At 35.8% G+C, this 27,812-nt stretch overlaps 1 protein-coding gene across 1 annotated transcript in view; it reads left to right on the plus strand.

The window, feature by feature from the left end:
* ROCK1 (Rho-associated, coiled-coil containing protein kinase 1) overlaps positions 1-27,812 on the plus strand; it is an 83,040-nt gene that overhangs the window by 51,463 nt on the left and 3,765 nt on the right. The window contains exons 17-32 of the mRNA XM_010006844.1: positions 804-910; positions 2,009-2,159; positions 3,065-3,225; positions 3,818-4,002; positions 4,573-4,642; positions 5,960-6,054; positions 7,857-8,022; positions 9,905-9,998; positions 11,410-11,498; positions 11,737-11,925; positions 12,430-12,595; positions 19,450-19,520; positions 23,299-23,387; positions 24,769-24,847; positions 24,963-25,224; positions 25,961-26,168. Of these exons, the coding sequence (XP_010005146.1) occupies positions 804-910; positions 2,009-2,159; positions 3,065-3,225; positions 3,818-4,002; positions 4,573-4,642; positions 5,960-6,054; positions 7,857-8,022; positions 9,905-9,998; positions 11,410-11,498; positions 11,737-11,925; positions 12,430-12,595; positions 19,450-19,520; positions 23,299-23,387; positions 24,769-24,847; positions 24,963-25,224; positions 25,961-26,168 (2,182 nt within the window). The remainder of the gene's footprint in view (positions 1-803; positions 911-2,008; positions 2,160-3,064; positions 3,226-3,817; positions 4,003-4,572; positions 4,643-5,959; positions 6,055-7,856; positions 8,023-9,904; positions 9,999-11,409; positions 11,499-11,736; positions 11,926-12,429; positions 12,596-19,449; positions 19,521-23,298; positions 23,388-24,768; positions 24,848-24,962; positions 25,225-25,960; positions 26,169-27,812) is intronic.

The following is a 27,812-nucleotide window of genomic DNA, read 5'->3' on the forward strand; positions in this document are numbered from 1 at the left end:
GTCAACTTGCAAACCATGTGTGACTTAACAGAACAATTTCTGACAATTGGATTTTGCTTTCTGGTTTTGTGTGTCTTGGGAGGGAGAATATCAAAATCAAAGAGTGAAAAACTACTGATTGTAAGTCTGTGGCTGCCTGGACTACAAGTCTGAGTCTGGTGTACAAAATCAGAGAAAGCTGATACAGTGGTAGAAAAAACACAACACTGTCTTACTGCATTGGTGCAGTAGTCAAGATGTCATACCCTGCACTTTTCTCTTCTTCCATTTTTGTAGAAAGCTATTTTGTTGTTAAATTGCATTTGTTTTCTTTTATAATGCTTCTACACTACTTTATAAACAAGATGAAGAGCATAGTAAGGGATGCAGATGTGGAATCCCTGTTTTTCACAATGCTTGGAAGTTTTTTTGCCATTTGTACTTCTAATTCTTCATAATAGAAACTATTTGGCTACACTAGTTCCTGACTCTGCTTATGCTAATGCGTCCTGTGCTATCCATGTGTTAGTGGAGTGAATGTCAGAAAAGGTGCTTCTTGCATAGCACAGCAGAACTCAGATTAATAAAAGAAATTTTGTATATTAGATACTAAGTGACCAAGTTTTTTTGCATGCAGTTGCTTTTGTGAATTGCTGCTGATGGCAGGCATGAGCAGTGTTTGAAAATACCAGTTTCCTTTACAATGTACATCTGAAAAATTAAGATGTAAATATTTTAGGGGCCCAGAAATCAATAAAGTTTGAAAAGCCTGTTGATCTAAGTTGAGTAACTAACATTGAGTGGTATTTTGTGTCTTATGACAGTTCGGATTACAACTTTACAAGAAGAAGTAAAAAACATTAAAAACAATCTTGAAAGAGTTGAAGCAGAAAGAAAACAAGCACAAGATATGCTTAATCATTCAGAAAAGGTATGGTCAAATGATGTGGAGGCTCATGTTCTTTATCAGCTTTTGACTGTATTTTCAAATGGTATTTCTTGATACTACTAAGTCCTGTGATATTGCTCTAAATCAGTCTTGTATTAAAATCATTAGCTAAATAGTGCTAACTTAGATTCTCATCAGGATGGTAATTCTCAAAAGTCCTCAGATAGTTTTTACTTGTAGCTTTAGGTGTAAAATTCTTGTTTGTCATGGATGAAACCCTTCTGCCCGTAGCAATTAATTTTTGTTCTGCCTGCCTAACTATTGCCGCAGAGACTTGTCTCCTGAAAATCTATGCATTGAACTTCTTAAAAACCTGAAATTTAAATTTCTCCTTTTACTAGATTTTAATTTGCCTGGATTGATGACAGACCTTTTGATGAACTTTGGAGCTGAACTATTTCAATTTTTTTACTTCCTTCCTAAAAAACAGTAACAGCATATTCCCTTAACTTCTCTGATCCCTGCCCCAAGATAGAGAAACAACTAAAGAAGATTAACCCTTTCTCCAGATAGACTATATAGTTAACTCTGTATTTTGAGATCAGATTTGCTGTGCCATGTAGTCTATCCAAATAAACCAGAGAGATGAGTATGTATGAGGGAAGGTGCAAGCATTTACTGTCCTCACTTGGTCTTATGTGAAGTAGTGATCCAAAGGCAAGTCCAGATCTCTGAAAGCTCATCTCCAGTGCTTGTTTCATGAGTTACAGTTAATGGCTGGCAGTCCCAACAATGAAATAGCAGAATTGCATCCAGGTAACAGTAATTCAGATTCCTCTTTGCTCTAGTGTTGTTGGTGGATTACTTTATGTCCAATTTAAGTGACTACTAATTATTCAAACTGAGAAGTTTCTGCTATCTTAGGAAATTACAGATTACAGAAAAAATCGAATGAAGATTTTTCCAGAGTATGGAGTACAGTTATGATTCCATTCTTTATTAAGCATTGAAAAGAACATTGATAATGTCTTCACAACAAAAAGTTAACACTAAAAAAGGGAAGAAAGGAATTGTGATTCCCTCAGATACTGTAGAAATATTACAGAAATCTGGTAACTTTTTTTTTTCCCTTTTCTTTAGGAAAAGAATAATTTAGAGATAGATTTGAATTACAAACTCAAATCGTTACAAGACCGATTAGAACAGGAAGTAAATGAACACAAAGTGACTAAGGCTCGGTTAACTGACAAACACCAGTCAATAGAGGAGGCAAGATCAGTTGCAATGTGTGGTAAGTGTTTCTTGCAAATTTCAGTTAAATGCAAAACAAAAGATATTTTGATTATGGTATCTCAAAGCACATTGCCTTATAATGTACTGCTGTTACACAAGTCTTAATCCCTTGTATAAAGCAAATGCATATGAGAATTGCCAAACATGCTTAATGAAAAGTACACCTTTAAAATTATTTTCTCTAACGTGGTACTTGTACCATAAAAACTGCATTTTTTCTTTATGTTTTGAGTATCTTATTGCATTTGCAATTCAGAGCCTTCCTTGGCTTCTGAGATAATCTTGAATCTTGAAATTCTGGCTAAATGCTAAACAGAATTGAAAGACTGCATTATCAAGACAGATTTCTTCGACCATTCACTCCTGTGTAATTGCATTAAAAATATTGCTGTTGTATGAGGCTTGTCTGAAGTGTTGAAGTTTCATTTATAGGTGCATATCCATGAATCAGAGATCCTGTCATGTTTTACTGGTGAAGGTTATTGGTATCTGCATGTGTAATTTGTAATTTCTCAGAAAGCTAACATGAATGATAGCATTTCATTTCTTTCCCTCTATTATTCATTCATGGAATTGAAACTTTGCCTTTATTTCATAATTATTACTTCAAGAATAAGGTGGGGTTTTTTATTTTACTATTAATATTCACTATTTATGTCTCAGTTGTCATGATAACATTCCAGTGCTTTGAATGCAAATTGGAACTGCATTTCTGCTTTATTGTTCTGTAATCATTCAGAGAAGTTTTTACTCAGTAATCAGTCCATCTAATAGCAGAAGAGCTAAATAGTTGAACAAGAGGGCCTGAAAAGTATTAGGATATTTAAGACTTTGTTTACAAAAGCATTCTCGCAGATGCAATGTACTCATTTTTGCTGTTTTTCTTTCCCTAATGTTGTTTAGAAATGGAAAAAAAAGTAAAGGAAGAAAGGGCAGCAAGAGAAAAGGCAGAAAATCGAATAGTTCAAGCTGAAAAACAGTGTTCCATGCTGGACTTTGACCTGAAGCAATCTCAGCAAAAACTGGAACACCTTCTTGAGCAAAAGGAGAGACTAGAAGATGAAGTAAGTAAAATGTTAATCACAAATCATTTTCTATATGAATGAGAAATTATTGTTGCATTGAGAAACACAAAATAAAACTCACCCTGAGCTCTTTGTATAGTACACCTCTCAGTGGAGCTGAAGACAGTTGTTGGCCTAAATGGTGTTAGGTAATTTCTGTTTGTTTCCTAGGTTTTGGATGCCTTACATATTTGAGCTCTTAATTTAATATAATGCATTTTTTGGTGTTTGGTTTTGGTTTTTTTTCTAAGGAAAAAATTACCTATGGTTTTGACTGTGCAGCCTGATTGGTTTGCAGTTCTGAGTTTTAATTCTCCAGAAAAGCATTTTTTTGGGACTTTGAAATAAGCTAATTATGGGGAAAGTTTATCATCATGCAGTATCATATCAGTGCATCCTGTAAGGACAGCAGCTTTCTGTACGATTGTTGCACTGAAGTGTTTGGAGATACAGGAATATTTTTACACATCGTACAATATGTAGCATCTAGGCAATGTCATTTGACATAAAATAATCCATGTATGAAACACTCTCAATCACATGCAATTAGTTGCTCAATAAACGCTCCTAAATTGAAATATTTGTCATTTAGGTAAAGAATCTAACACTGCAGCTAGAACAAGAGACCAATAAACGAATAGTGGCACAAAATGAATTAAAGGCACAAGCTTTTGAAGCAGATAACTTGAAGGGTTCTGAGAAGCAGCTGAAACAGGAAATCAATACATTGTTAGAAGCAAAGAGATTACTGGAATTTGAGTTGGCTCAACTTGCTAAGTAAGTAAAAATCTGAAGTAAAATGGAAAATGTTGCTTAATTATAAATGTACTGTTTTGCCTGTTCCTGTTAGTGAAAAAAGTTCTCTGGCACGTAGGCATTTTTTCCTAAACTAAAAGAATATTTTTAGCTGCATGTTATTATTTCTGTTTGTAGCCTTCAGTGTTGTAGTATTTTTGTCATGAGCTATGATGCAGAACAATTCTTGGCTCATCATTCAATGTCAAGGCATATATGCCACTTTTATTTGAGTGACTTATTTATGGATTGGCTGTGACGCTGCTTATTAAATCATATGTGACTTAGTTTTATTACATGGACCTCAATAGCTTTTTTTCCGTTTAACCACCTCATTCTTTAATGTTTCTTAAGCTAACTGGAAACATTTTTTCTTAGACTTCTGTCATATCTTCCTTATGCTGACTTAACATTTCTCTGTTGGTCTGTTGGTCTTTGTGAAATTGTGTGCGCCAACTGTAAAACCTTCATAGGGTGCTGTTCTGTTTAGAAATAGTCTGTCATTTGTTGGTAGCTGAGTATTTACATTTTTCCTTTCATATTTCTTCAAAGACAGTACAGAGGAAATGAAGGTCAAATGCGTGAGCTTCAGGATCAGCTTGAAGCTGAGCAGTATTTTTCGGTAAGACTTGCAAAGAATTGTGAGTGCTATATTTGGACATGAAATCATTGAACAGTTTGACACACTGAAATTTCTTGAATGTAAATAATAATCTGGCATAAATCAGTAATTCACAAAATCCTGCTTAAAATACATCGAACAAAAAATTAGAGAACATTAGATAGTCTGCCTAATGTTACTTTGTATTTGCTTGTCAAATCTAATGTGTTACGAGTAACTCCTACCTGAATTATTAATCACAGTAGTTCCCCTTTTGAGGTTGGAAAAGAGATGCTTTCTGACATAATTGCAAACTTTGTAGAGAGTTCCAAATCTGCATGCTTACTGGAATGTATTCCCTTGTATTGATCTACCATAAGTATATTTAAGAAACATATGTTCAGTAGCATTATGCAGGTATTCGTCATCCTTCTAAAAGGATGCTTTCTCTGCATCTGAATCCATGAAGAACATTCTTTGGTACTCCAGATAGCCAAATTGTGTATTTCACAAATTAAGTTTGATCTTTTTCAGTTCTGTGAAAAGAAGCAACAGCATGAGATGCTCTATAATAGCTAAACTTCAAATACATTTGTGAATATGGATTGCATTTCACTTAGCAAAGTACTTTAAAAATTAATTTCTTCCTTAAAGGTCCAGTAAAAAAATTTGTGTTTTCTGAACTGCATGTGATTAATTTTATTGTGTTACAGATTTTTGTGCATTTCTCCATAACATACTCCAAATAAGATCTGGAGTGTTGTGCTTAATTATTTTTTCTCTTTTTCCTCTGGCATGTAGTTAAAATAAGACATTTTTAAGTCAGTCTAAATATTTAATGAAAGTACTTTACTACAGAAGATCAAATTTTATCTTTCAGAATTACTGGTTGTGTTAATAACCATATAGTAATTAAGAATGAAGTCTTTCATGTAAGACAGCCCTCTGTTGAATCAGTTATTAAGATAAAGTCTGTGCATAAAAAACTTGCAGTCTAAGAGAAAGATAGATGACTATGAGCAGAATACAATAGTAGGAGCATAGGGACAGTATTAGTCTTGTTTGATGAACATTTAAGACAGTGGTGCTACAAGAGGATGAAGTTTTGTAATGATGTCTCCAAGAGACCTGCTCAGCTGTGTCCTAGTGCCTTCCTTCCCTACACAAGGGAAACAAGAGGAACATCTTGTACAGGCAGGAAGGAGGAAATTCCATTAAAGACAGTACTGGCATATGTTGGGATTTGACAGATTCAAACAAACTAGTATCCAAACAATGAAGAATTTCAGTATGGAATTTTAGTAATTAATTTTTTTTCATGTATGCTTTCTTTTACAGACACTTTACAAAACTCAGGTTAAGGAGCTGAAAGAGGAAATCGATGAAAAGAATAAAGAGACTCAAAGAAAAGTGCAGGAGTTGCAAAATGAAAAGTATGCCTATTGCATTTCTCAAATAGACATAAGTTTTTCTGTAAAGTATGGTCTCACTCATGAGGATTTTGATTCAGACTGAAAAGGTTAAATTCCTTCAGAAAAAGATCTCAAAAGTTTTCCATAACACCTTGTAAGATGACAAATACCAAGGATGTTTCCTATACTGATTCACAGAGCCAAATATGGTTATTATTGTGGTTATACAAATGGATTGCACTCCATTTGTAATGTTTGGAAGAAGAATGATGAGTTCTGAGAATTGAGAAAGATGCAAAATTTTGAAAAAACATTGCAGTTCATGGTAGTCATCTTGCTTGTATAACAACTTTTAAAATTTTGTTATATTATCCTGATAATTACTTGGACTATTTCTACATGAAATAAAACAACTTGAAGAAAAGATAAGGAAAATACTTATAATTCAAAGTTTAGTATACTTCTGATTACAGCAAAATCAGTTTGTCCAACAACAATTAATTGTGATATACTGTTTTTAAGTTAGCAAATAAGCTTGTTTTTTCAATTAATAAACTTAATATGTATTCATTCTGAAGGAGGAGACTGTAGCCTTATGCATGAAGCAGCGTTTCTTCTAATGTCTATGTCTCTTGTTCTAGTTGTGCATCAGCATTGCAGAACAATCTAAAGGGCGGAAGTTATGTACAGTATTCATGATGCATTTCAGTGCGCTAAGAAATAGACAAAGAAAAGATGTTAGGCTAATAAATACGATGTTGGGGGAAATACTTTTCTATGCAAAGTTGTTCAGGGGTAGTATAAAACTTTAAAAAAGGGACCAGGGGAAAGAGGGAGGAAGGAGACACTTTAGTCCTCTTGTTGTTTTTCTTTTTCTGTTCTTTTATTTATTTTTATAGATTTCTTTTATTCTATTCTTTCACTGTGCAAAGCACAATATCATCAAAGCACATCATCATAATTTTTCACTTATATACAGCTATGGGAATTCTGACAAACTGAGTATACTTCAGTAGTAGAGAGCCGTATCTACTACATGTGCATCAAATCAGTGGACTCCAAAGCAATACATATTTAATTGCATAATCTGTCATGAGCCTGCACTGCAGTAGTGTATTGCCTCTTCTATCTCAGCGTGCTGTGATCTATGTCACATGGTACTGGGTACATCTGACTTGTGGGTGCTAGACTGGCCACCATGCTTTATGTGGGTTCCTTTGCAGGCTAATATATAGGAGCTCTGCCTGTGTTCCAGACAAGTTTGGCATATGCGCTGAACTGATTAGAATGTATGTGTGTGTTAATGAGATGCTGCACCTAAGTTACTGCCCTTTGCCTCTCAGGCTGTAGGTGGAATTTACAAGCCTTTCTGTGGAAGGTTGCATAGAGCCGCTATATGTTTTCAGAAGCTTTACCCCATTTCCCTTATTGGCCACAGTCTGGAGCTCGCATCTTCGTAAGCAGTAATATTGTGTGAAAAAATAGCTTATACTGATAGGGTTAAGTGTCTTTTGATGTACCATACTGTACATGCAATTTATTTTTTATTCCTCAAAGGCAGGAGAACTTGACATCTGGTTTCCTAAGGGCTGGTGTTTCATGGCTGTGTGGAATTTCAGTTGGATTATAGTAAAGCTGCTGCTTTAGTTTGTGTGGACCATCAAAAGATACAACTGTACAGAGTGTGGTTTTGTAAATCTTGTTTTTCTTAAGAAACTAAAATAATTATAATTAGCTGAATGGTGTAATTTGAGTTTGTTAGTCTTCCTGAAAATTTGGAATGTTTTTCACAGGAGAGCAAAATCTTATTGTCCTTTTCGCAGAGAAACGCTCACTACCCAGTTGGATTTAGCTGAAACCAAAGCTGAGTCGGAACGGTTGGCACGAGCACTCCTTGAAGAACAGTATTTTGAACTGAGTCAGGAAAGCAAAAAAGCAGCATCAAGACATAGGCAAGAAATTACTGATAAGGACAGCATCATAAGAAGGGTAAGTTGTTCCACCGTAAGTACCTATAACCTCCAGCTGGAAATGGAAATTTATCTTTTTATTTTAATTTATAAAATTGTGGTCATAATTTAAGTATTTGAATTTTGGACTAGGTTAGTACCTTAAACATTTAAGTCCCATCATGTGAACTCTCAAAGAAATGCAGACTTGCTGAATCTTCCTGCTGGTAAACTATTTAAAAAGCCAAACAAGCCCCAAACCATAGATTTTGATGATATTTTGTAGCATAGCTCTTGAGTATTAATATCAGGTTGATGAACGTCTTAACTGAGGAGTTTCAAATAACAAGCCATATTTTGCACAGTTAATTTATTAATATTGTTTCTTCCCATTCATTGTCAGTTAGGCATATTTTCTTAAGAATTCTGAGGGTGTAAAACTTAAGTAAAACAAAGCAGAAATCACCTCCAACACAAGGAGCACATGGAGCTGTCGGAGTGAGTCCAGAGGAGGGCCACAAAGATGCTCAGAGGGCTGGAGCACCCCTGCTATGAAGACAGGCTGAGAGAGTTGGGGATCTTCAGCCTGGAGAAGAGAAGGCTCTAAGGAGTCCTTACAGTGGCCTCCCAGTGCCTGAAGTGGCCTACAGGAAAGCTGGGGAGGGACTTTTTTCAAGGCTGTGTAATGATAGGATAAGAGATAATGGATTGAAACTGAAAGAAGGTAGATTTAGGTTAGACATTAGGAAAAAATTATTTCCTGTGAGGGTGGTGAGACACTGCAACAGGTTGCCCAGGGAAGTTGTGGATGCCTTCTCCCTGGAAGTTTTCATGCCCGGGTTGGATGGGGCTTGGAGCAACCTGTTCTAGTGGGAGGTGTCTGTGCCCATGCTGCTGTGTTGGAACTAGGTGATCTTTAAGGTCTCTTCCAACCCAAACCACTTTGTGATGCTGTTAACTCGGGTCAATTGCTCAGGGCCTTCTGTTAGTTCTACCATGGGTATTCCATCTCTGTGTAAAGACAGCGGAAGTAATGTTTGTTACCCATGTTTTCTTTTATAAGCATGAAATCTCCAGAGTGCCACCATTTCTGAAGAAGCATTTACAAGGCTATCTCTCAACGGCCTTGAAGGGATACCTTCTTGCTAATATGTTTGTTAGTTCAAATATTCTGATAATTTTGCCAGGCAGCTCGATACACAATAATTTACACAGGGTCAAATAAAGCCTTTTTTTCAGGAATGCAGTTCTGTCTGGTTTTAATACATATTTGTTAAGTGGTTAGTGAAGTTATCCTGATGGTGTTCTGGCCGCTAACATATTCAAAGTGTGATGGTTTGAATTCCCTTTTTTCAGACCTATGTACCTATTTACCTATGTATTATTTGACTTAGACCAAATTAAATTTTTATTTTTATGCTGATTTATACTTGTTTTTATGATGTATGACAATTACTTAGCAGCAGTTGGCAAGAATCTAGTGTAGCCTTGAATGCTGGAGTTGTATCTTCTATAAGCTACTTCTCTTTCTGCATCAGGCTGCTAGGTGACCGGTTCTTCCAAAGTACCATAGATTCATTGCAAATTGCCACATTTAATAACTGACTATCTAATTTTGCTTGAGTTTTTCATGATACACTATAGTGTTGTCAGTTTTGTAGAGATAATTTAAAAAAAAATAGTAATTTTGGGACAGGTGAATTTTGAGCCTTCTGGTAAATGGCTGAAGATGGCTTCAAAGTTCCATTTTTTAAAAAATTCCAGTTGGAAAACTAAGCAGACTTTTTTTTTAATAGATAATCTGAAGAAGTTCCAAATTAATGTCAGCTGTAGATTTAAGAGTATTTGAAATTATAGTGTTATAAACATTTTTAGAATTTATGGCAAGTTCTTTATTTTAAAACGTGTTTGTTTTCTTTTAGCTGGAAGAAACTAATAACACATTAACCAAAGACGTTGATTTAATAACAAAGGAGAATTCAGAGATCAGTGAAAAAATTAAGAAACAGGAGGAAGGTATGTCATGTTTGGAGTTTTAATTAATCTGTTCTGAAGCACAAATGAATCTGAAGTGTATGTGGCAAAATGGAAATGAGAGAAGACATTGCTGTTTCTCTTCTCTATTACTTTGGGCTTGATGAAAAATAAGTCATTGTTTAAATCTTGAAAATATATCTTCCATGTAAATGGCTTGTCTTTCTATTGTGTTGCTTTTATTTCTGTGGACTGCTTTTATCATTGAAATGATTAAAATCTCAACTGTAGCAGGTACGGTGGGTTTCTGCAAGTGATCACTAAGTTCCTGCAGGCACAGTCAAGAATGTCTGTCCAGGATCACTCATCCATATATATTGTCTGTCTAATCCCTGTCTGCCATCCATGCCTTTGTGTTGCACGAAGGTTATTAAGGAAAAGTGTTTTACTCCTTTCATATTGCACACAATGTATTTATTGAAGTTTTGGTTTCTGTCTCCAGTATTTACAGTAAAGCAGTATCAGTATTTCAACTTCCTGAAGATATCACTTAGATGCAGAATCTAAGTTGTGATCTCACACACATTAGTGGATTGACATTCTATTTACATGCATTCTGACTATATGAGAAGTTACTCTATTATTCAGTTTACTCTCCTGGTTCTGCATCTAAGTAAGCATTATAAAATCAGAATGCATGCTTTATTGTCTGTTGACTATGAGAGTAAAGTCCTTACCAGTTGTGTTGCCAATGTTGTTACAAACACTGTATAGGCAGGAAGGCATACAAAAATATTTTCCCTTAGTTCTGCATTTCTGTATTAGCTGGATTTGGATGAGTAAGCAGTTTTCAATATTTTTTAGTTCTTGCAGTTTGTTATTTTTATGTATTTGAAAATTGCTCTTTTGCTGTTCGTAGTTAGGGTGGATAAATCCTTATTATTGAAATGCATACTTCTAGAAACTTTGGGAACAAATGAGCAGACTGGAGGTGTGATAGAAAAATTGGTGGAATTGAGTAAGTGGTGGATGGGGGAACGTCATTCCTTGTTTTCTTTATGCCTGATTTTAGAATCTCTACTGAATTGAAGTCCAGTCATACCAGTCTTATTAAGTGTGGGTACTGACTTAATTTTTGGTACCTCAGAAACACTTTTGATAGTGCAGACAGGAAGGAAACAGGACGACAAATCTAGTCATCACCAGGAAACAAAAATACATAAATTTGCTTTAGTATTCCATCTTGGTGTCTTTCTGATATATCCTTCTAGTAATTTTCTGTCATTACAGTAGCATTAAACCAGTAATCTTTATCAATGTAAACTGTAGTTAGTATATTCAGTGAAACAACAGGAAAATGGTGGAAAAAAATAGATGCAATTGTAGAAGTGATTAAGCTTAGAACTTCTTACCTTGTCCTAAAATATTTCAAAGTTGAATATTATTTTAACAGAATACAAAATGAAAAAAGAGGAGGAAATCAATAACATTAGAATGCATTATGAGAAGAGCATTAACACTGAAAGAACTCTGAAGACACAGGTATAACTTTTAATGCAATTTAATACAAATAATTGCTTTGCATATCAAATGTATTTTCAGTTTATAGTTTTTGTGCAACTTAGTTGCTTTGAGAAAGTTTGTATTAACTGTGATGTATAATGTGCATTATTGATGTTTACAGTTGAAAGAGAAAGTTTTGAACTTAGAAAGTTTTGCATTAAACGTGCTTGCATATGTATTTTTTCTTATTGGTTTTCCTTTTTCTATTTCTTAACAGGCTGTCAACAAACTGGCTGAGATAATGAATCGGAAAGATTTTAAGATAGACAGGAAGAAAGCTAACATGCAAGATTTGAGGAAGAAAGAGAAGGAAAACCGAAAGCTCCAATTAGAGCTTAATCAAGAGAAAGAGAAGTTCAACCAGATGGTAGTGAAATATCAAAAGGAGCTCAATGAAATGCAAGCGGTAAAATCTTTTTTTTTTTTTTTTTTTTGGTCACATTGTGGAATTTTCTCTGAAGGAAAAATGTGCAGCTCCTAGTCTACTTGAAAAAAATTACAGGTTCTGCTCCAGATGTTCTAGGCTACAAAATTTTAATGAGGCAGAGAACTTGATAACTGTGCAGCTGTGCTTGTTCTCATTAATTCCCCCTTCCCAAATTCTTAACTGTGAAGTTATTAATATATTAGGAAGACTTAAAACTGAATACTGTGTAAGATACTATTAATTATTTGACTGTTAAGTGATCTCCCTTTCAAACCAAGCAATAATTAATAATCAGACTGTTGGGTACTTAAATACATTGCTGGATCTTTGATACTTAACTCCTTCCCAAGGCTATAATAATTTACGTTAATGCTATCAAAAGTATCTAGAGATAATAAAAAAAAGTACTGAGTTTTGTTTTCAGAATATTCTGCTGCCCTATCTTTGGTATCACAATAACTATGCATGTGTATATAAATACAGCAACTAGCAGAAGAATCTACATACAGGAATGAGCTCCAGATGCAGCTGGATAGTAAAGAGAGTGACATAGAACAACTACGAAGGAAAATTTTGGACCTGCAGCAAGGAATGGATTCTACCAGTGTTGCTAGTCTCCAGCCAGATGAAACAGATGGAAATCTTTCAGGTAAGAGGAAAGGATATTTGAACTACTTGATTTTGTGCATACACATAGTTTTGGAAGGTATTGTTTCAAACAAGTTACTACCTTTTAAAATCATATGGCTGTCTCTTTCTATATCACGTCCACTTCCGTTTTTTTTGTTATTTTTATGTTGTAGCTTACCTGCTTATGTTTAAGTCTTAATTTCTTATCACGTCACTCCTCCCACTGAATGGCGTGGCATTAGCCTAATTTTCATCCACTTCTGTGGAAAGAGTATCCTTACATCTGCTGCTGTTTGAGCATAGTGTATGCAACGTGCAGTGTCTAGGTAATAGAAATAATATAGGGCCAACCCTTCCACAATATCATGTTTGTATTTTATATCTTGAATGCAAAGTTGCCTTGATCTTGTCTGTTCTTACCATCATGTATCACCTTTATGACAAATGACATAATTGCCAATGTGAAAAATAATTGTAGGAATTTCCCAAATGCGTTTATGGTTGTAGGGTACTCAGATTTAGCAGATGAAAATAAGAACATATAGTACAGTGTAGTGAGCCATTTCCATATGGTGTCAGTTCCAGGCACTGCATTTTGAAACGTACTGTTAACACTGGTTAGTGATTCCTCCCTCTCCAGTGTTTCAAGAGTTTAATCAGTACTGTCACATGATTGACTTCTGTATCGTTAAATATAGGAAGAAAATTTTAGTGGTAAAATGCTGTGCTTAACCATTTCCATATGTTGGCACTAGGTTATTTTTTTTATATAATTAGGTAGTTATTATTAATTGTGACATTCTTAATAAACACTTGTCTGATTTTTATTGTAGAAAAATATATTCAGGTATACAAAAATAGAATACCATGTTGGTATTTTAAGACCTCAGTGGATGAGCAGTTAGATAAAAATAAATAGAATCACTTTAGGTGTCTCTTTTCCTGTTAATGCACTTCATGCTGCTCAGATTGCCACATTCTAGAGTATTCCCAGGGATCTTAGAGTGCACTCAGGTAGGTTACAAGACTTCGTATATGTTTTTGTGTAGTTACTCCTCTCTGTGTCTTATTTTTGTGTACTGTCTTCCCCTAGCATATTTTTAGATTTCCTTTTTAGGTAGTATATAAATTAGTTATCTTATAGAATAGATTTTCATTCAGATAATGTTGTATCCTTTTCTTCACAATTTCCATTCTGCCCAAGAAGCCTTTTGCACTCCAAAGTTTGATCTGTAAACCCTCAGGCATTTGCCATCTTGTAAAGTAAATATCACTTTTTCTTTTTTCAAAAAGATCTGGGCCAAGGTTATCATAGAATCATTAAAGTTGGAAAAGACCTCTTAAGATCATCAAGTCCAACCATCAACCCAGTACCACCATGCTAACTAAACCATGTCCTGTTACTTCCGCACATTTTTTGAAACTTGGGATAGAAAATTCTTAGAGCTATTAGATTGATGAAGAAACTTTATTTTTTCAGCTGTCACCTGCTAGGAACTGCTTCTGGTGTTTCTGAATTGGCAGTACTTCTCAGGACCTTTCTTTTAGATACTAATTCTCAGTGTATTCCAATGAGTGGGGGTAAAAAAGAAACCGGAGGACTTTTACCTACTAAAGTGTTTTCTTCTTCCTCTAAAATTACTATTTGGAATCAGGCCTTGTTTTTTAACTGTCTCCTAAATAAAGGATGCTATAGTTTGTATTTTTTAACTTAGTTTCTGAATTCTTGTAAATTGAGAGCTTAAATTTTTCTACAAGCAAAGAGACTACATTTATTCTACAGAAAAGTGTAGTTTTGAACTTCCACATTTTCCTTCTCAGCCATTTTCATAGAATCATGTAATTGCAGTCATAGAGACTTCAAGAATAATCTGGTCTAGCCTTTCTTGGAAAAAGCACCATCTAGAGAAGACAGCCCAACAAACCTGTCCAGCTGAATCTTAAAAGTGTCCAATGTTGAGGAATCCACCACTTCCCTGGGGAAATTATTCCAGTGCTAGTTTGTTCTCATTGTGAAAAATTTTCCTCTGGTGTCCAATTGGAATCTCTCCAGGATTAACTTGCACTCATCACCCCATATCTTTTCCATGTGGCTCCTTGTAAAAACTGGAACATGGTGGTGAGGTCTCCCCTAAGCCTTCTTTTCTCAAGTCTGAGCAAAGCCATTTCTCAGAGTCTTTTCTCATGCAGCAGGTTTCCCCATCCTTTCATCATCTTCATGGCTCTCCACTGGACCCTCTCCAGCCTGTATCCACATCTTTTTCGTATTGTGGGCACCGAAACTGAACACTGTGTTCCAGGTGTGGCCTGACAAGCACTGAACTCAGTAGGAGAATGACTTATGTCTGCTGGTGATGCCCTTGTCGATGAAACCAGCATACTGTTGGCTGTCTTTGCCACAGCAGCACACTGTTTACTCATATTGAGCTTGTGTTCCACCAGGACTCCCAGGTGCCTTTCACAAAGCTGCTTTTCAGCCAGGTAGATCCCAGTCTGTGCTGCAGTCCTGGATTACATTTTACCAGGTGCAAGACATGACACTTATTCTTGTTGAATTTCATAAGGTTCCTGTTAGCCCACTCTTCCAGCTTAGCCAGGTCTTCCTGCAGGGCAGCTCTACCTTCTGAAGTGTCTGCTTCCCCACTCAGTTTGGCATCATCAGCAAACTTCATCAGGGTGCATTTGATCCCATTACTCAGATCACTTACGAAGATACTGAATAGTGTTGGGTCCAATAGCAGTCTTTGAGGGACAGCATTATTTTCAGCAAAATGGCTTTTGTGTGTTATACTGAAAACTCCATCTGGGCATAGGCACCTTCCCTGTTTTCTTCTTAAGCATAGTAGTATATCAGTATGACCCTGTTGTGTCTTAGGTCTTGGAAAGACTGTAGGATAAAGCTCTTTCTTTTCTTCATTAAGGTAAGTTATTTTCAGTTTTACCAGTGGAGACATGTGTAAGTCAGGCTTCTGGCTGTATGATCTGCTGCTTCAATTTTGGGAGACAGAAATTCTGGTGTGTGAAGATCTTTTCAAATCAGCTGTTATTTTTTCTATTGTTAATTAGAACATCATGATTACTGGAAGTTCTTTTGGTCTTCCTCTTTGTCTTCTATTTTCATGACCTCTCTTAACTATTTCTTTTTCACCAGCCTCTTATTTTTCTTGTCTTCTTTTTTGCCCTTTTCTCTACACACGGCTCTGATTTTTACTGCAGTTGTGCTGCTGGTGTTACTCTGTCATACAGGTAGGGCCTCTAATACATTCTATCAGGACTTTTCTATGCTTAGAGCATGTCCATGAATGCTGCTTTTTTGAGAGAGAGGCTCTGAGTTGATCTGGATCTTAATATAGGTAATTAAGAGAGATTAAGTGACATTGGTATAGTCAGATTTCACATGTTTGTCAAAGAGCCAAGTAGAGGGCAAAGAAGGAGTGCACTAGCATTGTAAGGAGGGAAAAAACAAAGCCAGTCTTCAAAGTAGAAATATCCCATTCCACAGAAAGAGGAAATTATGCAGCACATACTTATTCTTCTGCAAACCAAGTAATTAGTCTTTAAAACAGAAGGTGGCATACCACAGCAGTTCATTTGCTACAATTTAATTGTGTGAAGTTGTTTCTCTTCAGGTGGATGCTAGGTTCCCATCACTTCTACAGCCGAAACAGACATTCCTTCAGAACATCTTGAATAGTATCTTGTTAAGAAGTGTTTCTGATGAATAATCAATAGGATTCTCTAGATGATGCATAAAAAAGATTTAAGGCAAATAAGTGGTAGAATTATTGAATATTTATAATATGATTTATTCAGTTTCCTATCACAATAAAAACATCACTGCAAAATAATTTAAACTTGTATAAAATAATGATTCCATGGTCACAACTTTGGCCATTTGGGAAGTCTCTGGTTTAATTGAGAAGAAACTTGGTATGAAACAGTGTCACAGTAATGTTGGTGGAATTCCAGAGAGACCCCTGGTTCAGAGGCATTTTCCATTGTGTTCCTGTATGCCAGAGAGGTTCAAGATACGGAGTAGTGTCTAGTCTAATCAGGTAGCTTAGGTTCACCAGCCACTGCACAGTAGAATTCTTCAGGAAGAGCATCTTGTAAAATTTTGGGGTCAGAAAGTTTTGTACTCTTTTTCACTAAAATCAAGGTAATACTGAAATGGATTCGTAATACTGAGAAAAAAATAAGAAAAAATGTTCTGTATTTAAAGGTAGATACAGAGAATTCACATGGTAACACACCTTACAGCTGCATCTTATGTGGAAGTGTTTTCTGTTTGTTGTTGAGCTAAATACCCCCTCAAGTTTTAGTAGCTTCCAGGGCATTTTATATGCTGCTCCCAAGGTACAGATTGACTTGTTTAGACAATCCAGGCTATTTTCAGGCTTTTACTTCACCAGATGGGAAAGATCACGACTTGGAGGAAGATTTTCCTGGTGTTCAGCTCTAGGCATTTTTTGTAACTCTCACTGCTGATTATTGATCATTGATTCAGATAGCGGCTCATGTCTCAGTTGATGTCTCCAATGTTAATAGAGTTCTTGTTGATATATGAATACTAACCATGGTGATGTTTGTAATGCAAATCCACATTTTAATATATATTCAGAGATAATGATAAGATCTGTAGCCTTCATGGAATTCTTTCTTCATATTCTATTCAGGTCCAGCTAGCCATAAGATATTTTTGAGGCCTATCTTGGATTTTCCAGATGAGAAATACAAAGTATCAATTCTGGGATTCTTTCCAAAATACAGGGAAATTCTCAGGCAATAGTTTTGAGCCTGTTTTTATAGAAAGAAATGGAATATTCCTTTTTATAGTCCAGATAGCCCATATTTTCTTAATTACTTAATCAGAACACTCATAAATATTATTCTTCTGGATCAAATATTTGTGAAATGGCCAGATGAGCATTTTTAGTTGTGCTAGCTGAATCTGTCAAGGGAAATAAATATTACTATATTTATAGCACTATAAATATTACTTCAGACAAACCTTTGTGGCAAGGTTGGAATGAAAGGGCTCATCAGCCCTTTCAAGAGCCCATTTAGTTCTAGACAAATGCTAGGTTTGTTGAAAAGGAGTACATTCAGAAACTTATTTTCAACTGCAAGATGTTATTCACAGATCAGAAATAATATCTCATGCAAATAGAATTTCCTCAGCAAAATAGATTTGTAGTAGACAGAAAATATTGTCAGCCAATTAATTTGTAACAGCTCATCCACCTTCTGCAGTCTTTTAAGTTTTTTTCAGAACATGCTGAAATAGAAGTGAACTTAGAAAAACTTCTATTCACACTTTCCCTATAAGCAGCATGTGTAATTAGACCTTTCTGGATTTTCCTATGTCACAATTTCCACAGGTGCTTACTTATTCCTTATTCTTACTTATTTAGTCCATACTACTGTATTCCTTTTTAATTGCAGTTGTCCATACTGTGCTCTTTATTAGCAGTTAATAATTTTATTTTGCAATAGAAGACTTACATTTTTGGGATATTTCTAAAATTTCTAAAAATGGAAGAATCTTTTCTGGATTAGAAAATTAATTGAAGTATTCAAAATAGGGTAAGGTTCATCTGTGATGCCTGCAGACATGAAGGAAATAGGTTTCCTATTCCAACGTTACTGAATACAAAGAATTGGAGAGAGGTCTGGGGGGACAATATTTTTTATATTTTTAGTATTTTTCTATGTATTTTCAGAGCTTGTTGGGCTACATCTCACAGAGAGTTATTCCTTGAGGATAAAAGAGGCCAGTACCTCCTTCTTATATAAATATTTGTGGAGATAGTTTCAGCAAATTTTAGCTTAATATTTTTTTCATTTTTCAGTACTGCCAGTTAAGCTTATTGTAAAGAATGCCTACATTAACTAAATATAGCTATTGGCTATATTTCTGTACCCTTAACAAGTTTTTTTACAAATAAAATGTTTATGGTAACTTTAAAAATGACAATTTTTCTCAATTGTGAAATAGATTTATAATTATGGAGTGACATTTTGATTGCTTCATTCTCACATTTACAAAATTGTGAGATTACTGTGTTATTTCAGATTAATGGAATCAAGACAGCTTCTCAGTACTAGGCTTCATAATTTTAAAATTATCTATCAAAAACTGGTCTCAACTGGAGGGGTTTCTCCTTAAACCTGTGGTTCATGTTACGCTTCTTTGTATCATTGTTAAATTATTGTAGTAGTCTTGTGGTAGGAGAATACATTTTTACACTACTCTTTGGAAAACGAAATTTTTAATAAAATTCTTGTCTCTTATTCTTTATATCTAGTTGATTCTTCCTGCATTCCTTATTTATTTATCTCCTATGCTTATCTTCTGTGAGTAATGGGACACCCGTGTAGCTTTGCTTGCTGTTGTGCGCTCTCCCTGGTTTTTTGTTTCCCTTGGAAAGTGTGGATGTCATTTGTTTTACTTGCTGCATCTTCCTCCTGATTATTTTTGTATAGCCCTTCTGAATGTTCAATTCTGTTTATATTGAAAATCTCTTAATTATCCTCTGTTCCAAGTTGTAACACATTTTCAAAGTGAAGTCTTTCCTGCCTGGCTCTTTGCAAACTATTTGCATACAATGTTAAATATTGGCATCAAGGAAAACAGCTTCATGGTATCATGAAAACAGCAGTAACTGTATCATCAAGTGTTAGCTTGTGATGAAGCATGAAGTAAATGCTCATATCTTCATGTTATTTAGCTGTGCTTTTCATTCTGCTTTGCTGAATAGGTAATTGCCTATTACTGCATGTAGTACATCTTCCTTCCCAGTAATAGCTTGCTTTTGTGCTTTATTATAAAGAAATTAAATTATTTAATATGATTTATTTTTTTTAAACCAGAATCAAGACTTGAAGGTTGGCTTTCAATACCAAACAAAGGAAATATCAAGCGGCATGGTTGGAAGAAACAGGTACCAATGGATTTTTTTTTTTTTTTTCTTCCTCAACTCCCTTGGAAAGTTTGTTAGACATACAGTGAATAGGTTTTGCAGCTGATATTTAGGAAACAAACAAATTAGAGTGAATTAGTATGTATACATAACTTTATTGAAGATGGGAAAAAACCAAAAAAACAATAAAAAAAACAAGTTCAGTATGAAAACTTGTAACATTGTGCAAATTTACAACAGGTGAGTGAGGAAATGCTTTACAATGGACATCTTGGAATCATTAGAAAGCTTATTCTCCTTTAAGCAAGCTTCTTTATAATCCTGTTACTGAAAAATAAGCTCTTTGTCCAACTTGACAGCACAGAGGGTATACCACACATGTTCTGAAAGCCGTGGAAGAGTGCATCACACTATAATTTGCCACACCTGATTTCCAAGGATATTTCTGTCTCCCTTACTTTTAAAATGGGCAATGTCTCTTGAAAATAACTCGTTTACTTTCAGAAACTGGACCTCTGTCCTAGAAGTCCCACTCTAAACAAAACAGTATTGTTTTACCTTTGCAGAGATTATGATCTGGTTCTTTGAAACTTCAAACGTTCAAATTGAGATGCTTAGAAGCTTAGAACCAGCTAATGATTATATTTTCTGGCTTTCCAGTTTGTCTTCTTTGGACATCATTTAGTGTAACAAATTGCGAAGGTGAACATGGTTACTAGAATTTTGTGCAGTTTGTATGAAATAGTTACGTTGAATGTGTAATGAAAAAAATAGCGATTTCCAATACTGGTCTTTGAATTTAAGTAAGGAATATGAAAAGAAATAAACTGCTGCTGAAATATCCTTCTCAGAGGCTTCTGTTTCATGTTCACATTATATAAATGTTAGAAGTGGTTCCTACAAAATTTAAAGGAGAACAATTTAACTCCTGTGAAAAAAGTCCTGAAGTATTTGTATTGGGCCCTTACTTGCTGTACTGTTTTTCAGTTGACTAACATGACCTTCTTTATAAAATTGAAGTGTTTTGATTTCTAGACCTGCCTTCTTGGTGATGTGCCTGCAAGTTAAAACCCCCACCTATTCTAGCTTTAAAGAGTGTGTGTTAAGCTCTGCCCTGTTTCAACTAGTGATTCTCAGATGAGAGGCAGTGCAAACAAGTGCTGTGTTGAAATTGCTTGCTTACCACAGTTGGAACTTGGAGTTTGCAACAGATATCTCAAATGCTTTTCAGTTGTTTTCTGGTCTCTTTGCATTTCAATTTTCTCACTATTAGCAGAACTGCAGGGGAACCTTAAAGGCGAGGCCAAGAATGTTCTTGGTGCCATATTTGAGTCAAATGCCACAAGTGTTTGAATGTCCTTCAGGTGTCTCACAAAACACCTATTTCTAAATCTGTTCCACAACTTGTTCTGTTTGATAGCTAAGGCTGCTTGGCTTCTGTTGATCCAGAATTGATTCTTCAGGTTGCTGTCAGACTTCTGGCAGTGTCAATGAACAGAAAAGACTGTGCCTAGGCATGAGTCATGTAGCTTTACTCTGCTCTGGATTATCTAAAATAACGCATTTTCCTGTCAGATCAGTCCCTAAGGTTCTGTGATTCTCTTGATTTCTGACTCAAGTATCGGTAGCAATGGTGTTTTTGCCCCATGCCCTCCAAGACATATGGCTTAAGTTAGAAAGTAATCGGTGTGAAAACTCAATTGAGAAGGAACAGCTGAGATAAACCTCAAGCTAATACTAAAATGGGTTAGCCATATTTTTATCTGGAACTTCATTTCATCCCAAGTGGAGATTATAAAAATACCCTTCAAAAACTGCTGTAGCACAGAACTACTGTTAGGAGGTTTTTCTGGGGATTCACAACAGGATATGGAGCCTGTTGTACATAAAACTTTTGTGAAGTTGAATCATTCTTGCGTACAGGGTGATAACTGAATTTCATTGCAGTCAGAATTTGCATTTGTTGTAGTAGTCATATTAAAGCCTTGCTATTGTCTGTGAAAGGCAGAGGTGCATACTTCAAAGACAAGGAAGGCATTAGCTTTCTGTTGGCGCAGATCAAAGGAATTCAAGCAGAGACTCTGGATTCAGTGGGGAAAATCACAAGAGTCTCACACCCTTACAAGTTTGTACTGATTCACATTGATCAGGCTTTCTATTAAAGAAACCTCACTGAGGGGCTGAAAGCTCTTTTAGTCAGGGGTGGGGAAACACCTTTTTTGGCTTTTTTAGGTGTATTTCAGTAATCAAGATGTACAACTGTAGCACGCAGCTTACACAACACATTTTTAAAAGGCTATTCTGGAAACTTGTTAGGGTAACTTTCATATTCGGGTTTTGCAGTCAGACTTGAAGTCCTGTTTAAGGAGGAGGCTTAAGCTCTTGTAGGAGGATGAGACACCATTTACTTAAATTTTCATTATCTGCGTTGTGCAGACACCCATTCAATTACCTACCAGTAACTGGAATTCGAGATGAACTGTTTGTGTATTCACTCTCTTACCTTTCTGTCCTTTCCTCTGCTCCTGGGTCATATTATACCTGAATCAGTCAGTTATCTCTTTTTATCCTCTGTAGTACCTTGTACCTTTTAATACATTGTTTCTAAAACATTTGAAACTGCAGGGAAGGGAACTGCCACAGCTGTCACTGAGCTTATGCTTATGGCCAGGGTTAGCCAAGACATTGGACTGGCAGCTCCCAGTGAAGAGCAACAGGCAGTGAATTCTAAAAGCCTGAACTCATTGGGAAGTGCTTAGGTTAGAGGTGTTTGATCTTGACTGGCCTCTGGGTTACAATTTTTTTTGTCTGAGCAGCATACTTTGTTTATCTCTCATATGAACAAATTATAATTCTGTGTGATTGTGAGCAGCAGAGTACTTTAGTGTCTCTGTACTTTAGGTTGAGGATCCTTAGTCTTTTTTGGGGTGGCAGGGTGAACACTGCAGGCATATTCTGCATTTGGGCATTGTCTTGAAAGTGAGGCCTGCAGTCTGCTACTCATAGTACCTTCCCAGTAGGTCTTGCTTACGCCTCAGAATCACATGTGTTCAGGAGCACTCCACTTTTTTCAGTGGCATGGGTAGAGTGTAATGTATTAATCTGCAGATTTTAAGCAAGAACTTTTTAAACACTCAGGGGAAAAAAACCTAATCAAATATTTCTGTTCCTTAACATCTTTGCCACTCTGCAAAAAAACTGTGGTTTGACCTTTAAAGTGAAACATAGCAAAAGAATGTCCTTTTTTTCTCTCTTCTGCAAACCTTTCTGTTACTGTCTCAGTGTATTCCTAGATTTGGAATGTGTACTGCTGATTCATTTTGGCTCTTTATTTAAATTGAAAGTGTAGGAAATAATTAACTAGAGCTTTGAAAATCTCTTTTAGCGTACCAGTAGTTTGGTGCAAAGTACCAATGAGTCCTGCAGGTCTCTATAACTAGAGAAGTTGTTTACAACTTTATCAATAAGTGATAGATTCTGCACTCCAGGAGTTTCTCAGTTATATGGTAATTTTCATAGTAACATGCCAATAGCAACTGAAATTGGTGAGTTTGTGTACAGATAGGTTTCCAGAGTCATCACAAGCATTTTAGGGTGCTCCAGTGACAATACACAGTCATAGCAGCTTGTAGCATTGCACAGCTGTCAGTAGTATAACTGCCTGCATTGTGATTTAAATACTCCTGATATTAGTTTAAAAACTTAATTTACTTAGGTTTCTTATGTGCATAAGTACAGTAGGATAAACATTGCTTCTTAAAATGCAGTTTTAACCTGGTTTTACCCTTTCTTTCCCCAGTATGTTGTGGTGAGCAGTAAAAAGATACTGTTCTACAATGATGAAAAGGATAAGGACCAGTCCAATCCATCCATGGTCCTAGATATAGAGTAAGTAAAGTTATTGTTAGTTTTGGGCACAAGTTGGAAAAAAAGCATTGTGTGAGACATAACTGATAACAAATCTAGAAGCTTGAGGTACAGATTCCTTAAATAACTTTTAATTTCCCATGCTAGTTGGAAAATGCCTGATTATTTCAGTTTGCTGTTAACAGATGATACTACTATTTGTCCTACTATTGCTAAAAGTTAGAGAAAAAGTTAAACACACAATAGTGTGGCACCATCTGTTATCACTGGTGTGAATTTACAGAAATTAAGTGCCTTGTCACGTTAGGACAGAGAAGGGACAGAGACAGTGGAACCTAGGTATTATGCTGTCGCTTTTTATGATTCAGTGTAATGACTGTTTTTTCCAGTTGCTTCAACAGCTGCTTTCTAAAGAAGGGCATAATAGTTGTGGGATAGAGAACTGACTGTATAATTTCAGGTCTTATCCTCTTGCTTCATACCTTTTTCTTTCTGTCTGAGAAAGGATCAGTGTTGATCAAGCTTTTCCAGGTAGTTTCTGTTTAGAGTGACAAAATAAATTAATTGTGATCCCTTTACATTGGTTATACATGAGGAAAATAGTGTCAAGAATAACTGAAGCCCATCACTGGTACATGACAGAGTGTGATGTTTGAACAGCTGATCAACATTATGGGACCTTATAGAGGAGTAATTGAAAAAAGATTTTAAAAGTCATGAATAGGTCTATCGGTGACTAAAAAATACAGTGGTCTGGAAGGAATCTCAAACTCAGGAAGTGCTTAAGCTGCCAATTGCTCATAAGCAGGAAAAGAGTTATTTTCTCTTTGAGCTGTTTCTTATTCTCTTTTTATAAACATCTGTTACGGCAACTGTTGAAAACAGGATGTTGGGATAGATGGACTTAGAGTCTTGACGCAGTGTAAGATGGTGTTTGTTCCAATTTTAATAGCATTTTCAACAGCTGGTGCCCCAGATTTCCTTCTGTGATGTTCTGGCATTGACTGTTTTATCAACTGATAGTAAAAACATAAGAGCAGTAGATTTAGTATAGTTATTTCTATCCAGGGTTATCAACAAGCTTTCCTAGCAAATAATCTGTTAGACTCCCCAGTGGTCTGAAGAAGAATTTGAAAGCCTTTTCCACAGGTAAATTTGCCATGTTGGATCTTGAACCCATTGCAAGGTAACTGTTCCCATGCAATGAAGTAATTTGGTCTTACTTGGGTAGACAAGTTCTAGATGGTTTATGAATTAATTCCTAAAATCATATTGCAGCCATGAAGTATATTGTATTGCTTGCATAAATAAGATTTATTAGAACTTCAAAGCACTTTAATAGCTGTTTTAAAAGCATACATAGCCTTTTAGCATTTTCTGATTCATGTTTCTTCTAATCTAGTAAACTGTTTCATGTCCGGCCTGTAACTCAAGGAGATGTATATAGAGCTGAAACTGAAGAAATTCCGAAGATATTCCAGGTAAAAGGAAGTGTATTCTCATTTCTGTTTAACTCTTGAAAAAGTTGGGCACTTTCTTTGCAAAGTGAATAATAACCTGTAGAGCGTCAACAGTAACAGCAGTATTCCTTTTCAGATTCTCTATGCTAATGAGGGGGAATGCAGGAAGGATTTGGAGGTAGAAGCAGTACAGCCGACAGAGAAGACAAATTTTCTAAATCACAAAGGCCATGAATTTATTCCAACGTTATACCACTTTCCAGCCAACTGTGAGGCCTGTGCCAAACCTCTTTGGCATGTCTTTAAACCCCCTGCTGCCCTAGAATGTCGAAGATGCCATGTGAAGTGCCATAGAGACCACTTGGATAAAAAGGAGGAATTAATTGCACCATGCAAAGGTATACTCATGGCTTTTTGTGTCCTGTGTGCTTGTGTGCTTAGCCAGACCTGCAAAACTATTGAAGGCAAATAAACACACTTCAGTTTAAAAGTTTTCTGCTCTTCAAGTTTAGTAGCACCTTTCACATCTAAAATCATAAAATAATAGACTGTTAACACTGCTTATGAATAAGCAGCTGTGACAAGCCTCTGTAGGGAGGCCTTTGGTGCTGTAACTGATGTGGCTCTGCGGAGGGCTTCTAAAGCACAAGGGTCCCTAGAGGTTTATGCCCAAATAGTTGGCACTTCCTTGCTTCCCATTCTCTCACACATGGCTCACATTAGGGACAGTGCAGTGACAGCATCACCAAGCTGTTCTAAGACCTTTGAGGAGTGATTCTTCAGCCACTTGACAAATTGGAATAAAGGTTTCCTCTCTCTGTACCTGTGGAGTATTTGGGGTATGTACTCTGGAATTTAGCCATAAGGCACCCACACAACTTTCCAGATTATTAAAAATGAAATTGATGTAATTTTTCTTATTTCTTGGAATATTCATGTTAGTCAAGAGCGGCAAATGTAGAAAGAAAATATATTCATAATTTCTCCTGCTGTTTGTTGTCTTCCAACAATTCCAATACAAGTATGTATACAGGCACCATTGTTCTTTCCAGTGACACACCTGGTATGTCATAATTCTTATTCTGATAACAAGTCCTAGTTTTCACTGAATCATCTTTCTACTTTTACTTACAGTGAGTTACGATGTAACTTCAGCAAGAGATATGTTGTTATTGGCATCCTGTCAAGATGAACAGAAGAAGTGGGTGACTCATTTAGTAAAGAAGATCCCTAAGACACCACCATCTACTTTTGTTCGTGCTTCTCCTAGAACTCTATCTACAAGATCATCAGCAAATCAGTCGTTCCGAAAAGTTGTTAAAAATACTTCTGGAAAAACTAGGTGAGATACTACGAAAGCTGCAGATCTTTTTAGTTAAGAAGAAAATCTCTGTTTATAAATCTTACTTATTGTGAAATAATTCCATAGTTATGACTGTTGAACTGCTGGTCTAAATCTTTCCTTCAATCCTGAAGGAAGGGACAGAATTCTCATGCTGTTCTGGTAAATTCATCAGTTTTTGGTATTTGTAAAGGTGCTGTAGAGATGGCGGTGCCTGGTGTGCCCATGTATGTGAGGGAGCTGTTTGCATTTTTTCCTGTTTAAAGGCAAGGCTCAGTAGATACATCAGCAATGGTATTTAACTGCAAGGATGATCCATGTAGTCATTCATTGATTGACTCATAGAGCTTGTGTGATAGGTCTTTTGCAAATGGGGGTGAAATGGGAAACTTAGAGATTCTCAGTGGTGTGAGGCAACTTAAGTATTAATACATTCTTTCTCCCTGCTTGCTCCTTCCCTGTCTTTTCTTATCCAAGCAGTTGTTTTTGTAAACGACTTGTGACTCTGTGCATTCACCAGAGCAAGATTCAAAATATGCTTTTTTTTTTTAATACTAGGTTACTGTGAGCTGCATTTAACTTGCATTAGCTTCCTCGTACCGTGTGTTCCTTTCCCCCAAAATAACAAATTTGGTCAACAGTATGAAGTGGAAACTAGTGTTTGAGTAGGCAAAGAGCCTCCCTAGATTGTCAGTGCTACCAAAATAAGTGTGCTGCAAACATTCCTTGTATGAAGCACAATAAAAACAAACCTTTGCCTGTGAATATATATATATATATTATATATATCCCCTCCCACTGAGGAGAGTAGGGAAGAAAATCTGAAATACAAAAGGTGCTGTATTTTGTTGTTTCTGTAATTAACACTAAAACGTAAGTGATCATGGTTTTGAGATGCTGATAATATTCAATGAAGGCCCTCAAGTATCAACATGCTGTACTAACCAGGTTTTCTTTTAAGTCTGTTGCACATTCATTTTCCAATTTTTGGAAAAGTCTTCTTCAGATGAGCAATATTGCAGTTACTGTAATATACCTCATGCTAGGGTGTGAAGGGGGAATTTACATGTGCTTGCAGACACAGAATTAAGAAAAAAAGGGGATGGAGGTTACTACAGGCAAAACAGCTCTGGTATTCAGGTGTCTAATAGCTGTTAGTTTTTCAATAGATTTTTATTTTTCTTCCATCATAATAACACGATTTCTAAGGTTTTAAATTTCAAGATCTTAACTTTTTTCCAGGTGTTTTTTTGGAAAAGCACAGAAACTTTCATCCACATGTTTTTATGGGAGCAAAATAATGTTCTTAATTTATTCTTTTTCACTCTGTCTTAATAGAAATGCTTGGTGAGGTTGCCTTTAGCAAGAACAAGTTTGTAGCTAATCTCTTACAGAATGAAAAGATTTGCATATTTGAAAATTTACAGTAGCTCTTATAGGAATGAGTCTGGGGAGATCAGTTATTCAGAAACTTTCTGTTATTAATCCTGTTGGTATTTGTCAAGTGAGAGTGTTAGAGAATAATAGAAATACATAAGTAGTGAATGGGAACTTTTTTAAAAAATGAGAAACACTGTCTTTAAAGCTTTTGCTTTTTTTTTTAAGATCCTAGAGATAACAGTGAGCTCAGTATCTCCTCAGAAC

This window comes from Chaetura pelagica, unplaced genomic scaffold, assembly GCF_000747805.2.
Source record: "Chaetura pelagica isolate M959 unplaced genomic scaffold, ChaPel_1.0 scaffold109, whole genome shotgun sequence".
NCBI classification, from domain to species: Eukaryota; Metazoa; Chordata; class Aves; order Apodiformes; family Apodidae; genus Chaetura; species Chaetura pelagica.